The sequence below is a fragment of the Euleptes europaea genome, chromosome 1, assembly GCF_029931775.1.
Source record: "Euleptes europaea isolate rEulEur1 chromosome 1, rEulEur1.hap1, whole genome shotgun sequence".
Classification (NCBI taxonomy): Eukaryota; Metazoa; Chordata; class Lepidosauria; order Squamata; family Sphaerodactylidae; genus Euleptes; species Euleptes europaea.
In genome coordinates, this window is record NC_079312.1 from 83,899,215 (window position 1) to 83,917,192 (window position 17,978).

A 17,978-nucleotide genomic window follows, 5' to 3' on the forward strand; every position below is an offset into this window, starting at 1 on the left:
GACTTGTGGAACGGCCTGTCTAAGAAGGCCAGGAAGGCTCTTACAGTCTTGAGTGGATTTCTTGCTTTCCCTGCCTTGGATATTGGGAAAGGTTCTTTTGCCACTGGACTTCAGCTGCAGCAGAGAAACCACAGAAAGGCATTGATAGGTGGAAAAGACCGAAGACTCATAAAGCTCAGCAGCATACAAGTCGTCCTCCACTAATCGAAAAATGAACAGATCAGCCATCCACATACACCTCATATGGAACAAAAGCTCAGGGTTCTGCCGAAGAGCTGTTTTTAGGCCCCGCTTAAGGAGTCTCAAAGTGGCTTACAATCGGCTTCCCTTCCCCTCAACAGATACCTTGTGAGGTAGGTGGGGCTGAGAGTTCTGAGAGAACTGTGACTAGCCTAAGGTCACCCAGCAGACAATGTGGAGGAGTGGGGAAGCAAACTCGGTCCTCCAGATTAGAGTCTACCACTCTTAACCACTAGACCATGCTGGCTTTCCATATATTTATTCAGCTTACATCTGTCTCCTCCATTTTATCCTCACAACAACCCTGTGAGGTAGGTTAGGATGTGTTACTGGGCCAAGATCACCCAATGAGCACTATGGCAGGGTGGGGATTCAGCCTGGATTTTCTAGATCCTAGCCTGAAATTCTAATCACTACACCACGCTGAATTTTGTGGGGTGGCTGTTGTTGAACAGTAGTAAGCAGCTGGGCCTGGGTGAGTCATGCAAGGTGTGCATGTGGTAGCAAGTTATCCAGTGGTTGCTGCCAGGCCTGGTGTCAATGAGTCCTCCCTCAAAGGCCAAAACAACTCTGGAAAGGGCTCTGCCTCCTCTCCCTGCCTTTTACTGATAGAAACCAAGGCTTGAAGATTGGCAATAACATGTGGTTGCCTAGCAATAGCCACAGAAGGCATCCATTTCTTAAAGCTATAGGCATTGCTTCTATTGTTTTGGAGAGTTTTAACCTCCCAATGTTTGTTTGGTTTTTAGGTTTCATGTTTTTCTGCACACCTGGGGCTTTTTTCAGGTCTGTAGAAAGATCTGTCTTATCTGTTCATGGCTCCAATCTCCAGATTTATGTATCTACACATTGACCACATAAGAATTAGATATATTGATGATACTCTAGGTTTCCAAGTATATCTGTAATTTCAATGGAAATATTGAATAGATGAACTTTAACTGTATTTCTATGAACTGTAGATAATCATAAACATCAGGTCAATGTGTGGTGTAGAATTAGTGTAGTCTGTACAATAGGGTTGTGAGCTCCCACTTGTGCTCTCAGTTCAGGATATTTGTTCTTTCTGAAAAGTCATCAATCCTTTTCACACAAAAATCTTGGTTAATTCAAGACAGGACACTTACATGTCATCAGAAAAGACACAATAAAAATTTATTTTAAATATATTATAAAAGAAAGTCCATCCAGTTCTTAGAAACACTACACTTTACATCCAAATGATTTCCAGTTTATCAAAGCTACTACATTAAAGTGCTAGACCTCCTTAACCTCCCCCCAACACACTAGGCCTTTGCTCCAAGACAAAATAACTGTACTGGTTTATGCAGCACATCCAATTTCAAAGAAATTGTTAGGCATGCAGTACAAGATGTGAAGCAACTTGTAGAGTCCCTGAAGGCTGCCTGAATATATTGATCTTTTCCTTTCTTTCCTCAAAGCACATACTAGGCCACTGCATACTACTGTAAGAAGGAACTAGTGTTTTAGCCAGTTAGATACTTGATAATGTCATGAACCTAGTTCATAAAATTTGGGACAAAAAACCTTGGTTATTAGAAACATGGGCCTGATTGGTTCAAGACTATGCAAATTAAAACTGTTTAGTCTGTTAAAATCTGGAACCTTTAAGTAAGTACAGAAGCATTAGGATGGCTCAGAATAGAATGTGATTCTAATAACCCATTATCAGTGGGTCCCACAATAGACAAAATTTGATTGAAAGGTCATCTTGTTCTATTCATGTTGCTGACATGCAACAAGATGGTTAGCAATTCCTAGATTTTTTAAAAAAGGCCACACTAAATGTGAAAGTGGCAGATGCCTCTCATTAAGTGTGGGTCTGTCCCAATCATGGATAAAGCAGGCTGCATTCAAATTTAAAGAACAAAAAAAGTATAGTTGTGAAAAGTGTTTGAACCTCATCCCTTTCTACAGGTTACCCCCCCCAGGGTCTGTCAATGTGGTGTTAATTTTCCATCAAGCAGGCTTTGGCATATGGACATTTTCTCGATAGGAATGAGCCTGTGGACATTGTGAATATGGATTTCCAAAAGACTTTTGACAAAGTCCCCCACCAAAGGCTGCTAAGCATACTTCACAGTCATGGGATAAGAGGACAAGTCCTCTTATGGATTGAGAGCTGGCTGAAAAACAGGAAGCAGAGAGTAGGAGTAAATGGTCAGTTCTCACAATGGAGGGATGTGAACACTGGTCCCTCAGGGGATCTTTGTTGGGACTGGTGCTTTTCAACCTGTTCACCAATGACCATGAGCTGGGGGTGAACAGCGAAGTGGCCAAGTTTGCAGATGACACCACATTATTTAGTGTAGTTAAAACAAAAAGGGCAGATTGTGAAGAGCTCCAAAAAGACCTCTCCAAACTGGAGGAATGGGCATTAAAATGGCAAAAATGAAATTCAATGTGAGCAAGTGTAAAGTGATAGAAGTCTGTAAAATTATGCATGGTGTGTAGAATGGATAAGGCGAAGCTTTTCTCCCTTTCATAATATTAGAACACAGGGTCATCTGCTGAAGCTGGAGGGTGAGAGATTCAAAACAGACAGAAGGAAGTGTTTATTCACACAATGCATAGGTAAATTGTGGAACTCCCTGCCCTGTGGTGATGGCTGCCAACTTGGAAGGCTTTAAGAGGGGAGTGGACATGTTCATGGAAGAGAGATCTATACATGGCTACTAGTCATGATGCATACCTATTCTCTGCAGTATCAGAGGAGCTATTAGGTGCTGTGGAACACAGGCAGGATGCTGCTGCAGTTGTTTTGTTTTTGGGCTTCCTGGAGGCACCTGGTTGGCAACTGTGTGAACAGACTGCTGGACTTGATGGACTTTGGTCTGATCCAGCATGGCTTTTCTTATGTTCTTATGACTTGAAATGGCCTTTTGGGAGAAGCCATTTGCTCCACTGGGAAAACTGACATGTACAGATGGGCTATTTGAAAATTCCCACCAGTAGGGCAAACAGTATCTCCCTGGAGCCATTTCAGGTAGGAAAAGCAGCATGGCAGGAAAATCTTAAGCCCCTTCTCGCTGTGGTCCTGATCAAAATTGGGCTTCCAGCCACCTGAGGCAGGACCTGGGGCAGACACATAGGGGACCTGAGGACTGTGTAATGTATGAAACAGCCCACACTGAATAAGACATAAAGCAATCTACTATAAACAGTGAGCTCTTTTCAGCTGCAAGTATTCTTACATCACAATTTGGTTGCAAAGCTGGAAGTCAAAACAAAAAGCTTAATTTGAATAATTAATTCATTGCAATCATGGTGAAAATATGTTATTTGGGCTGTAGATCTCTTTTAAGATAACACCCCATCTGCCATTATACCTCCTGGCCTGCAGCAGCATTCCATTGTACTGAAACTACCATACAGTACTTCACACCTATTGGTACTAGTGGGTTTCAGACTCTGAGGCCGCCCTAGCATCATTTAAATAAAATAACATCATTGCAAAAGGTATTCAGAGACCTATGAGGATGGAAGGAACTTTCTCATTGCTCCAGTCAAGCAATTGGCTAGGCCTAATGTGCCTAATTTCATGAAAGCTATACTGGTAACTGTTTATCTATAACCTTGGAGGCATACCAGTGCAAAGCTCCAACAAGCATGCCTGTATGGCATTCGGCAGCCATTCTGGAAGTTCTCTGTCAGGGTTAACTCTGTTTTTGTACATAGAGATTCTTGCTTGTTATTTCATTTGTCCAGATTGAATGGTGAAAGTGAAATACAAAAATCCAGGAATATTCTATTTTCTAATCTGGGTACCCAGCATCTTCCCATTTTACAATTTGAACTTAAAATTGGACATTTAAACAAACAAAAATCCTCCCATATAACCCCACCCCATCACAAATTGCACTCTTCATTGTACTCTTCCACTTCATTCTTAACCAGCAAGGCACTAGGAAATTGTTCAAGTTTAGGCAATTGCTGTACATTTGCATTTTAAAAGGCACATCTTTATTTTAATGATGCTGTTTAATTTGATTTTAATGACACTGATTATCCTTCATTATACCACAGAGAGGTATGTTTGCATGCATGAGCTTCTGAAATAGGAAAATTCTCTAGCTAAAATATTGAACTGGCTTCTCAGGATCTATTACTGACAGTACATATTTCAATTCAAACCCTACAACCACACCCCTGGAAAAGCGAGAAGAGGAGTTAAAGTGGCACAGCCGAATCACTTCATCCATGTGGGAAGCCACTTTATACAAACTGCTTGCCCTATGGAATTATATTACTTGGCTGCATTTCACTCAGCAAACAATCAAGCCAAAGACCAAATTGGGCCTGACAAACATCATACAAACAGCTGTGTAAATCAACATTGTGTGCTTCTTTCCACTACAGTATCAGAACAGGTTAGTGAGAAAGCTGGTCCTAAAAAAACAGGCCAAGAGTTTCATTTCCAATTAAGTTAATTTCTGGCATTTATCCACATGGCTTATTTATCAACTGTTTTACATATTATGCTCATCAATAAAATCGGAGTAATTAGATGTATTTAAATGCAGATTCATTTCTCAACCAGCAGGTGGCCCCCTTACAACTCTTTCTACTAACCAGTCAGGCTCTCAAAGCATTGTATGCCTCATAATGTTAAGAGATCAAGGAATGCTACTCAGCCAAATCAACGGGAAATGTTTTCAAAAGTTTTGTAGAACAAAGAAACAAGTATTTAAAACAGCTGCTGAGAAGCCCTAAAGATCAATATATCATTGTTCTCTCCTTTTTGGCACTTGTGGTAATTCCAGTGGATTGCTAATAGTATTGCCACACTACACAAATATAACGAGAGATTGTGTAGTGCAGTTGCTAAGAGTTCCAAGTTAAACTCTTCTTTTGGGACCAAATGGCAGGCAACATGGAAGAGCCATGTTTTCTTTAACATTAAAAAACTGTTGCGGGGGTATACAATTTGGACTGAGACAGTTGTTTTGGGGAAAGGGGGGAGTTAACCCTTTTCCTCCTGAATGATTTCCTTTTATGGATCACCCTTCCAGAGTGTTAGCTGCAGCAGGGAAAAAAGATGTGTGCCTACAATGTCGTATGGCACTCAGTTAAGACCTTATTAGATACCTTTAGGTAAGCCAGTCTCTCTCAAGTATAATTGCTTAATATGGATGCATCTTACAGTGTTTCTTTTATCCTCTGACCCCTCCTCAGTTTGAACAATTACAACAAAACCCTGGTCTTCAAAATGGCTAACAGCCATGAAAAACACAAAGAATCTCCAACTCTTTCAACTAAACCTATCCTTTTCTTCACATAAATGAAAAACTGCTTCTGTATTTCTGCTGGAGCAGTATTGCTGCTGGAGAATTACGGGGATATTTAAAGAAAGTGAAAAGACAGAATGCAATTTTTCTGTTTCATTTACCCACACACTTTAGAATGTCCTCTGTAAGATGATAATTAAAACGCAGGATCAAGCTACAGAGATAAAATTGTAAAGGCAAAAATTAAGCAGGTTACTTAAAACAAATCTCCCCACATTCCAATTTACAGGAAAGAAGTATATGAAGAAAATTGTATTCCTGTTCATGGAGCTTTCCTACAAATTAGCCATATATTTTGCATGATTTTTTTTTTCATGATTAACCCTCCACATTCTTCTGCAAATGAAAGTATAGTTGAAAAGAACAATATATTCTGGTAACTAACTTGAAGGATCTGTGATTTTCTTCCTAAATAGGGAATACAATATATGAGCTAACTGCCCTTTTGATGTTTACAGATTCTTGTACATTGGCCATCTGGTTAGCAGTCCTTTGTAAACAGAACCAGATCCTAGGTACAATATTAACTAAAGACATATAGACTGCTAAACTGTGCAATGCTTTATTCACTCTTTAAAAAGCTAAAGCTTAGCAAACATATGAAATAAGGAAGTAAAAATTCTAGTTAAAATAGGAATGCAACTGACATAAAACATTCAAGAATGCTAGAACCATTAGTAGCTGTCTGATTTCCTTCCTAAGGCAGAAGAACAAGCTACATACTCAGTGGGAAAACTCTGAATATGCATGGAGTGTTTCCCTTTATTGAACAGAATAAAATAATCTTAGTATGTACTAAGTTTTGGAGTGTTCGATGACAAACTATTTGACAAACAGTGAAAGGCTAGTGAGGTAATAAAACTGGAGGGCAAAACAGCACCTGTTAAGAGGAGAAAATAATCTCTCAACTCCCTTAGCAATTGGAAAATTATTAAAATAACCCATATAAAAAAAAGCCACAGGAAATTTTCACCACTACCTATAGATTTAAAATGCAGGTTTTGTATTTAGAGAGAGTGTAACAGACACAGAAGTCCTACTGAAGTAAAGGAATCAACAGGGATGGTGATAGTTTATACTAAAAATTATTTCAAAAAAGCATATTCACAGTTAAGTATTTATGTGTGGTATGAAGTGTCTAAGTAGTTTCTGCTGATGAGATGTTTTGCTGATGAGATGTTTTGTCCAACACAGTAAAAGCACAGGACAAAGCTGCAGGCAGCACAAAACTGGAAAGAGAAGTTGTACATTGAAATGCTAACCTGGAAAAGTGCACAAAAAAAATCAATGACAGTTTCAAAGAAGATTGCGTAAAGTTCAATAAAGTGAATTCAGATATAAAAGACTGAATTTTTGGAGGATACTAAACTACTTTTTAATGTCAAGGTAGCACCTAGCCAAAGTTTCAAAACAGGCTAATCTGTAAAATACTAGGTCACATTCATCTAAGCATTTGCAGTAGCAATCACCATGCACAACACACGTGCATCTATTTGCAACACATGGTTCTCAGGTCCTGATCTCTCCATCTTCAAAGGATATCTTTCATTTTAGGTCTTGCGATGTGACATTAAAAATGGCCTCTGTTCTGATATTGCAGACCTGAAAACTGCATGATTATTTTAGCAGCAGGCTGTCCAAAACATATAGAACACAGGCAGACTACAAAGAGTTTAAAGCTGAAGTTTCCCTTAACCGAAAAGAGGATGGAAGAGAAAAACCCTACGGAAATCTGTGCTGTTTGTCCTCCACTGCTATTAAAAAGATCAGGGCCCCCAAGAGTGGGGACTGGGGGGACACACACATATGTATGTGTGTACAAATATAAAATTACACACTTAGACACATAGTTTGGATCCAGGTCACAAGGGGTGGGGAGAGAGAGGAAGGTGGAATCTTTATCTGGGGGCCCAAGGTGAGAGCCAGCTTGGTATAGTGGTTAAGAGTGGCAGACTCTAATCTGGTTTGATTCCCCACTCTTCCACATAAAGCCTGCTGGGTGACCTTGGTCCAGTCACAGTTCTCTCAGCCCACGCGGAAACAAGCAATGGCAAATCACCTCCAAAGGTCTCTTGCCTTGAAAACCCTATGGGGTTGCCCTACGTCAGCTGTGACTTGATGGCACTTTCTACCACCACCACCAAAATGGCTCTCAGCAGCCCTGTAGCAGTTTATAAGAGGCCTAAACTAGTGTTATTTAGATTACAGGATTATTGCGCTTGAGGCACATTTTCCCTCAACTTCTTTCATATTTTTGCTTGACCAGAAATCATGTTATTTGTTACATATTCAATCACATTAAACTAAAATTCTCTTTGATAGGTATAGAAGGGGCACCTAGACATAATTAATCACAGGCTACAAATGGTATCACTCTGTATATAGTGATAAGCAACACCAGCCCCTCAATAGGCTTTTGTATCCTTAGTTCAAGTTGCCGAGTGCATTCTAGTGATAATTCTTTCTTTTTTTTAAGTGATTAATTTTTGACAAATATTGCTTGTACTGGTAAAGATTAATAAAGGTAAAGGTAGTCCCCTGTGCAAGCACCAGTTCATTACTCACCCATGGAGTAATGTCACAGCCCGACATTTACTAGGCAGACAATGTTTACGGGGTGGTTTGCCAGTGCCTTCCCTAGTTGTTGACACTTTACCCCTAGCAAGCTAGGTACTCATTTTACCGATCTTGGAAGGATGGAAGGCTGAGTCAACCTTGAGCTGGCTACCTGAAACCAACTTCTGTCGGGATCAAACTCAGGTCGTGAGCAGAGCTTTTGACTGCAGTACCGCAGTTTATTACTCTGCGACACGGGGCAGATTAATAGACCATCACATTGAGTTTGGAATACACAAGATAACATTATATAAATTAACATAAATATTAAATTTTATGTATTTCATTCACATTGCAAATGTAGGAGTTATACATTTAAAATATATTCAGGGGCTGGTGGGAAAGAGTAAAGATAAAACATTAGAGGGAAGCATGTGCAATGCAAAGAGACAAGGAGCACTACAGTGAGATTACCTGTCTTCATCATTAGTAGTCAGGAGTCAGAAAATCCAAGATCGTGACAACACACCTTCCACTACTGTTGCCTGCTGCACAACAAATGCAGCAGGAGTAACTTCATACCATATAAATAAGGAAAAGGAATGACGCAGTGCCAACACTGCCTTCATAAGCATCTGGACTGGAGAGATGCAGTTGCCACAACACTCACCTTTGGCTGTGGTCTGGAACCTGGAGCTTGGCTTTGAGAGGACGTAGTGCAGAAGCCATCTGACAACTTTACGCCACCCAATGAAGCAGAGAGTCAAGAGTGTGAATCTATTTATCCACTCCTACAGGTTCAGAATTCAAGATTCCTGTGTGATTATGGCACCTCAGATTCCTAGACGTCTTGCTTAAGACAAGATACTCAGGTGCAGCATCATTAAAGTAAAGACTGGCCCAATAGTCACATCCTCTCCTGAGATTCTCCCTTTTACCTTAATGTTTTTTAAAAATTATTTATTTAAAAAAATTTGTCATCTCCCCTGTAAAAACTATAGCTGTAATATATACACATATACACAGTCTTTAAAGATCAAGGTTTTTGTTAAAGTTTTCCAACACTGTTGAGTTTGTGTGTTCAAATATCCACTGCTGTGTTGGAGAGGAAGGACTGCAGGTGCTCATGAAGATTTTTCGTTCACTTTCACTACAATCCATGCAGCTGCCACTTACTGGGTGGTAAAGGGTCTTGTCCTAAAGAAAACAATTAGAAGTAAATTTACTAGAATAAAGGATCTCCTAGGCACTCAGAAAACAGCTTTACGTGGCAAAGTTCTCTGCTACTTGCCACTTATCAACAAGTATTATTTAATATGTACTTCTAACAAGCAGTGTTCTGTAATACTGACTGTATAATTACTGTGCTTTTGTAAGCTGCCTCAAAGCCCTTTGAACAAACTTATGCAGCTGAAATATAAAAGTGTACTAATCAAGACTGCAGTTTCCCAAATCCAAACTCAACTGGATAATATCAGTGGGAAACATATTTTAAGAAATAAAAGAATCAACTGGCTTTTGCCTTACATACTTTATTCTCCCCTTTTGAATCTTTTTAAGGCTGGTATAAAAATGACTGTGATACACCCCACTCAACTCTGATGCATCTTTTGGTGTATTAAGAATACCACAGTTTCTCACAGCATGCTTAAGGCAAACAAATTACTTCTGCTGTCAGTGACAGAAATGTTACTATACCATACTTTCCCATGGCTAGCATTAAGTGATGATAGGGTTCACTTCTGTTGTGGCTATTGTACCAAAATATTATAATATGAATCATATTATTCAGCGATCAATATAAACAAAAAAGGGAGAAGGAACCCAACCTTAAAAACCAGGGTTGCGTGAAGAAGGTAAAATTATATAATAGAAAAATATTTTTATTTTAAAGTGCTTATATCAGGGTTAAAAACATTAAAAGTAATAAAACAAGGCACAATGGCAACTCATAAGGTTGATAGAAATGCATATGGTGTGTGGCTTAAGTCTATCAACCTTATGAGTTGCCATTGTGCCTTGTTTTATCACTTTCAATGTTTTTAACACTGATATAAGAGCCTTAAAATTAAATCCCCCCCATTATATCATTTTACCTTCACCCAACCTTGGGTACCCAGCTTTCATGTTATTCAGCGTTCCCAGGTGATTGTGATGGTTTGATACATTCTAACTAACGAGTACAAATACTCACTTTTCTGTATTTCCAGAGTTGATTCCCTTTCATTCCATGGCAGTCATAGAGGGTTACTGGGCTGTTGTGGGAAATAGCATCAAAACAGAATTTCTTGGTGTGCTGGGGATCTCCTGGACGGATATCCTCTCGCCAGCTGAATGTGAATACCTGGTTGGACAGACAAACCCTCAGAAAAACAGTTGGAAGACAAAAAACACAGTTCTTTTTATCTATCCCCCCTTTACAGGCTCAATGTGAAGAATAACTGTTCTTCTCTGCCTGGGACAGGCAATTAAGGTTATACCGAGTGCGAAATGTTTCTGCCTCACACTCATACACACAGGTAACAGGAGCAGGCATATCTAGGTTTTTGAGCAGATCCCCACGCTGTCATGGAAGCTCACTGGTGAGCACACACTCTCACCCTCAACTACCTCACAGGGTTGTTGTGATGATAAAGTGGAAGAGCAGATGATGTAACCTGCTTTGGGTCTCCATTAGAGAGAAAAGCAGGGTATAAATGAACTACATTTTCTATTACATACTATAAGTAGAGTATTCTTTATCCAGAAATCCCATAACCAGACTTATCGAAAAACCGGACCCCAAGAGCTGGCATGCAGGCAGATCTGTGCTGCCTGCTTTCAATGTTTCCTCTCACCTACAATGCAGAGCACACTGCATTGTAGGAGGAGACTGAAAGCCTGCTGTTGTTTGTTTTTGCTCTTGTTTAACAGCTGATACAGGTATTCTGGTGAGACAGTTACACCTTTGCTTTCTAATGGTTCAATGCACACAACATTATTAAAAATAGTGTTTAAAATTACATTCAGGCTATGTGTATAAAGTGTATATAAAATATAAATGAATTTGGGTCCCATTCCCAAGATATCTCATTATGCATATGCAAAAATTCCAAAATATTCCAATGTACGGATAGATCCAAAATATGGAAAACTTCTGGTCCCAAGCAGTCCAGATAAGGGATACCCAACCTATATATTCTAATTGCATAGTAATACCCAGTTTGCATTAAAGGTACAAAACTGAATGCAACATTAGCCATTTTCAGACATTCTGAGAGGGTAAAATGAACACACATGGGCAAGGGGATTGGGATTGTAGCAGCAAGCATTGTCCCTGATCTACATGTGCTCTTCAATATGTTCTAATGAACTTGCATGTGTACATGCACAGGCTTTTTTCTGTTCAATCAGAAACCCCAAAAAACGGGGTCGCCAGTTGTGTAGACTGAGCTGTATCCTTGTATAATATAGGTATATAGTCCAACAAAAACCTATAGGTTGAAGTGGAGCTTGCTGCTGCAATTTTCCTCCTTCCACATGTTTAACAGTTTCTGAACCAAAACCAGGCATGAAATAAATCCAGAAAATCCTGTTCTTTATCTTGGGATGGTAGAAGCAGAAGATTACATAGATGGGAAGGAAAGAAGATGAACTGTTAGTTAGAGGTCAAAAAATTGAAGAGCAGAAGTACAATGGCAGCCTTGGCAAATTTGTTGAATGGATACTTCCAAAGAACACAGAAGGCAGTGACTTGTTTTCTTGGGTAAAGACCTTTAGGGGAAAGAGGTCAAATACAAATTTTCAATTTGACATAATCATTTATCAATATCATTTCCTTCAAGTGAAACCTATTGGCAATGAAAATGACGGTCAGAAACAACAAGTGGGATTAGTGTAGTATTAAACAGTTTAGGAGAATGAAAATCGAACAGTAAACCTATAATGTAACTATAAACTCTGCAACACAGTTCTGTAATGTGGGGTTGTTAGAGCTGTATAAGCATACATTCACTTGAGAGGGCAGCAGGGAGATTTTTTCAACTAAAGTAGTACCCTGCTTGTTCAGTGATGAGAAGACTTGACAAGCCAGGACATTATGGATGGAAGTAATTGTTTCACATTGCCACTGTTAGCATTAATAAAAACAAAGGAAATTGGTCTCTCTTTATGGAGGAATTAAGACCAAAAAAAGCAATTTCAACATCCACATTCATTTCAACAAACAACCCAACATATAATTGCAAATGAAACTCTCTGACACAGCCATGGTTTATTTTTGGGCTGTGTTTCAAGGTAAATTAGGTGACCCAGCATGTGTTTTTCATATGGATTAAGTCAATTGAGACTTAGCACAGAGGATTCTTTGAATAACTGTGAAGATGGTGTCATCATCCTTCCTCCACTCCCCACTTCATCTGATCAAATGGGCTTTAATAATCATATTGCCTGTCCTGAGTAGGACAACAAGACACCTTCAAAGCCTTGAAAGGAAGACTATTCATGGCAAAAGAGTGGCTTGCATACTGTTTACGGTGAGTCTCTCCTCCTTGAGAGTAGCACAGAGAGTCATTCCTCCATGGAGGCATCCATAGTAGGAGGCTGACTAGAGGGGCTAAGAGGATTTGACACTCCCTTCTACCGGAATCCTCCCCAGTGTCGAACTGAGGTGTTCTATACCCACAATGTGTTTTCCTACCAAGAACTTCAGTTTATTTACAAATAGCATGTTTACTTGGTACTTAGGTCATAAGCTATGCTACATTCCACTCCCTAAGCAAAAATCCTTTTATTGCTACCACAGCACCCTAAATCTATTAGAATACTTCAGCAGTTTTTACTTTGCAAAAACACACACTATCTGTTTATACAATCCTCCTATGCAATCCAAGAATAAGCTTGTTCTACAAAAAATAAAGAACATATACCTGTACATTGTTCCAGGCTGCTTCTCCTCTGCCTTTCACACAAGTTTCGATTCTTAGTGGTGAACCCAGGGCTCCGTGTTTGGTATCTGCACAGAGACCGGTCCCTACATTACGGATCTGCAAGAGTAAGTCAATGATTAGTTCTGCAAGTATCGTTTGGGCATACTGGAAGCCATGAAAAGAAAAAGTGCTTAAAATGTTCTCTTAAATTGGTATTAAAACAAAACCTGATGTAAGAGTGACAATTTTTAAAAAATGGGTACAAGGCTCAATAACTGAGAAACTAAAAGAGGAAGCCAGAGCAATCAAAAAGGAATTCAATCAGCATATTCAATATAAATAAATCTGGCCTGGTAGTCATTTAATAAGCAAGTAAGAATGAAGCTTGGTGGCCCTAACTGGTTTCAAAATAAACTATTTTTTAAGTTCGTCAAAACTTTGGATTTATTATCCATTTCTTCCTAGCCTACCCAGGTTCCCTTATCAAAGACTCAAGTTGTATGCACCATGAGTTTAGTGCACATGGATTTCTACAGTTTAACTGAACTTAACACTAGGCGGTTCTGAAACTAAGTCAAAGCCACTTTGACTTAGAGATATAAACAAAGCCTAAATAAATGGTCCAAAACCTTGCAAAAAGATGTCCTGACAGGGATAATTGTATGTTCTCTGTTTTTAAGCTACGGCCGGTCATATTTCCATATTTAAGTGCCTTATATACAAAAATCTTCATTTTGCTAAGTCTTTCCGGCTGTCAGCCATGAGAACTTTGCAACCAACTCTACACCTCTTTTCCCCCTCCCCACTAAACAAGAAGTTTACTGTTGGACTGGACAGGAGGAATACGGAGGCTGTTGTCTTTCTGAAATATGGCATCTTACTCTTTTTTCCCCTTCTTTTCATCAGAAAACAGTATCAAGACTGTGACATTAAAAACTGGTTATTTCTAGTTCTAACTGAAATAAAATTACAGACACGCTCGGGTCAATTCCAGCAAGCAGTCCTGTTACAATCAAGCATAAACGAAGCTACATGCATAACAATGTGCTGCCTACACTCGGGGATGGAAGCAGCAGGTACTGGAAATCCTGTCGTTAGGTCTGCAGCCACACCCCAAGGCATGGCTGGGTGGGGATCCTTGGTTTCGTCTGACATTGCTGAGTTTCTTGAATGAACCAACCTCTCCCCAGGCCGCTGCTGGAGGCTCCACCGGCGGGTAGAACTTTGGCAAATCCCAAGCGACTTCACTCATGAACCACTTGAAGCTTTTGCAGTTGAGATTATTACGGAGTTCCTTCTGAGCAGTCACATCGCCTGCAGAGAGATGTCGATATTCGGGTCGTCTCTGGTAAATATATTCTGCATATTCATCCATCCACACTTCAGCTACACGCTTCAGGTTCTACACAGGTGCCAATATTTTTGCAAAGAACAAGTGGGGGGAGGGGGGAAAGCATATCCATGAGCTGAACTTGAACTAGACATGTAACAGAAGGTCTCAAAAAGATTCCCACACAATTATTGCAAGTGAAATTGCTCTATTAGTGGCACGTATGAATGTTAGGAGAAGTTCTGGGTTTAAAAAACAGATTTCTACTGTTATAGTCACAGGGTTCAGTTCCTTGTGGTTGACAAGGCAGCCTACAGATTTTTACTTCAGTAATGTCTACTGGTCCACTCGACCAGCCACTTTCTAGAAGGCAGGCTGAGTGCTGTCCTGCTCAGTTCCCTCTTAACAACAGTGGCGCCTAGAACAGAACAGATAATCTAGTTGACCTATGACGGGTGCCCAATGTAGATACTTTGAAAACAACAAAAAGTAGTTTTTGCTCCTTCATGGCTCATGCTGTCCCATATCGAGAAGGCTGACTAGCTGCCCTAGGTCAAAGCAAGCATGAACAAGAACTCTGCAGAAGAGCAAGAGTCCAGTAGCACCTTAAAGACTAACAAAATTTCTGGCAGGGTATGAGTTTTCGTGAGCCACAGCTCACTTCTGAAGAGCTGAAGAAGTGAGCTGTGGCTCACGAAAGCTCATACAATGCCAGAAATTTTGTTAGTCTTTAAGGTGCTACTGGACTCTTGCTCTTTTCTACTGCTAGTGACAGACTAACACGGCACTTGCCAAACTGTAGCATCTGCCTGTGAGCCTCAAACCCAGAACTTACAAAGGCTGAATTAAATCAGGCTATCAGTAACAGAATTCACCAATAAACAATATCATTGTGAAACTAGACACATAATTTAGTCAATAAGGGGCAAATGAGAGGGAAGGGATGGCATAACGGCTTTTTGTTGTTGTTTCTTCCTTTCCCCACCAGAGGGAGCGCCTACCCATTTAAAACACCCATTTTTGGAAGCCAAAAACACTCCAGTTTTTATTTGAATTTTACTAACACTGGAAGGGCAAATTATTTTTAAGCACCAGCAACTACCTTCTTCATATACAGTTACACTGGCAATTTCCCCTCAAACTGGCAACTTCATCTTTTTAGATGTAGAAGTAAATACTGCAGGTTAAGACATGCATGTATTCATTGGGACTTTATGGCTTTGTAACTGACCAAAAGGGCAATTTCAAATGCCCTGCCAATTATATTAAGTGTAATTTAATTACCTTATTGTTCCTTTATTGAAGGGTGGTTTTGCAGTTAATAATAATAATAATATATTTATACCCCACTCTCCACCCGGGCTCAGGACAGCTCAAAACAGATAAATAGGCACATGACTACTTAAACACTCTACCCCAATTTAAACAGCACTATAATGTACTTATACAGATGGCACCTAAACATTGGTTCTTGTAGGTTATCCGGGCTGTGTGACCGTGGTCTTGGTATTTTCTTTCCTGACGTTTCGCCAGCAGCTGTGGCAGGCATCTTCAGAGGAGTCACACTGAAGGACAGTGTCTCTCAGTGTCAAGTGTGTAGGAAGAGTAATATATAGTCAGAAAGAGGTTGGGTTTGAGCTGAATCATTGTCCTGCAAAAAGTATCAAAGGTAATGTGCTAATCACTGTCCTGAAAGTATCAATAGCCATGCGGATTAGCTTTGGATTTCACACATTAACAGATCACTTTATGATACAATGGTTCCATATTAACATACCACACCCTCATTAGCACATTACCTTTGATACTTTTTGCAGGACAATGACTCAGCTCAAACCCAACCCCTTTCTGACTATATATTACTCTTCCTACACACTTGCCACTGACAGACACTGTCTTTCAGTGTTACTCCTCTGAAGATGCCTGCCACAGCTGCTGGCGAAACGTCAGGAAAGAAAATACCAAGACCACGGTCACACAGCCCGGATAACCTACAAGAACCAATGAACTCTGACCGTGAAAGCCTTCGACAATATTTTGGGCACCTAAACACTTCACCTAAGAAGGATGTGTAAGAACAGGTAGCTCCCATTGATGTTACTTCTATCCTTAAGCGGGGGAGGAGCGGCGCACGGTCAACAGCGGCGCCTACAGTTAAAAATGGGTGAAGAGTTCAAGAGGAAAACGCTAAATTAATAAAAAATAAAGGAATCCTGAGACCATTTGGAGATTATTTCGGTGCAGAAAGAAAGGGTTTGCTCCTCCTTGTTCTTTCATGAAATAAGCACCTCTTGTTCTCATACCCGGGAAAGCAAATGTTTGCCATTCTTAATTTCTGGACTGTCCATCAAAGACAGAAACAAGCTTGCCATGTTAACAGGTAACTTCTTTTGGCACAATGCAAGCTAAAGAAAAAGATGAAATCTTTTCTAGAAAATTTTGTTCCCTGGGTTTGGTGAAGATGCAAAGGAAGCACAGTATGAAGAGCTCTTACCCTTGCAAGGCTAACTCCTGTTGGCACCTTATAAGGGACATATTTTCTGTAGATATGGCCTACTCGGGAGCAAGGAATATCTTCCATGCGACCCCCACACATCCAAACCTGCGAGGCGGTAGAAAAAAATAAGTATAAATCAGTTTTCTTTAAAAAGAATGAAATCAATGCCTTTCAAGTCATCCATAATAAGTCACTGTGGTACAAAGTTTTGTTTACCATACATACATTCAAATCTCATGTGTATTAAGTGCTGTCAAGTTGCTTCTGACTCATGGCGACCCTATGAATCAATGTCCTCCAAAATGTCCTATCTTTGACAGCCTTGCTCAGATTTTGCAAATTGAGGGCTGTGGCTTCAAATCTCATCTGTACTGCTAAATCTGGCTGTTGGCTTTCCCAGCTACATGTATCTGATAATGTCTAAACATCATGACAGTCATAAAAGCACTGCAAAATTCTACACCAAGAAGAGGAAATAACCTAACATGTCATTTGGGAAATGAAGAATCAAAACCAGGGCACAGCTCTGCCTTTGGTGACTTTTGTAAAAAATATTTCCCATCAAGTTGTAGCTAACTTACAGCAACCCCATAGGGTTTCCAACCCAAGAGACATTCAGAGGTGGTTCACCATTGCCCACTTCTGTGTAGCAACCCTGGACTTTCTTGGTGGTCTCCCATCCAAGTACTAACCAGGACCAACCCTGCTTAGCTTTACAAGATCTGATGAAACAGGGCCAGTGTGGGCTATCCAGGCGAATACTGAATGTTAATGCCTATTTTAACTTGACTTGCACAAATATGACTATTTCCTATGCACAGCTAGGATAAAACAACTCCAAACAGCAATTACAGGGAACATCACAGGATTTTTGTTTTATGTATTAACACCTGACTGAAAATTCTGCAAAAGTGGTACAAATGTGCCTTTCTGTGTAATATACTGTAGGCTTGCAATTAGCTACAGCCCATAACAAATTAAAATCCTTATTTTGTATTAAAAATTGAGCATCATCTGATTACTTTCAGAATTATGGCTCAATTAATGTTCTAGCTACTGCAAGAGACATTGAGCCTATGCCAACATTCTATAAGAACTTCCTTTCATACTAGATTATATATGGATATAATTTTTGCCAG

At 39.8% G+C, this 17,978-nt stretch overlaps 1 protein-coding gene across 1 annotated transcript in view; it reads right to left on the reverse strand.

Moving 5' to 3' along the window:
* Positions 1-9,074: 9,074 nt before the first annotated feature.
* Positions 9,075-17,978, reverse strand: part of GALNT10 (polypeptide N-acetylgalactosaminyltransferase 10) — a 51,952-nt gene continuing 43,048 nt past the window's right edge. Inside the window, exons 8-12 of the mRNA XM_056856974.1 lie at positions 16,837-16,944; positions 14,193-14,414; positions 13,013-13,129; positions 10,300-10,449; positions 9,075-9,302 (exon numbers count right to left, since the gene is read on the reverse strand). Of these exons, the coding sequence (XP_056712952.1) occupies positions 9,135-9,302; positions 10,300-10,449; positions 13,013-13,129; positions 14,193-14,414; positions 16,837-16,944 (765 nt within the window). The 3' untranslated portion in view covers positions 9,075-9,134. The remainder of the gene's footprint in view (positions 9,303-10,299; positions 10,450-13,012; positions 13,130-14,192; positions 14,415-16,836; positions 16,945-17,978) is intronic.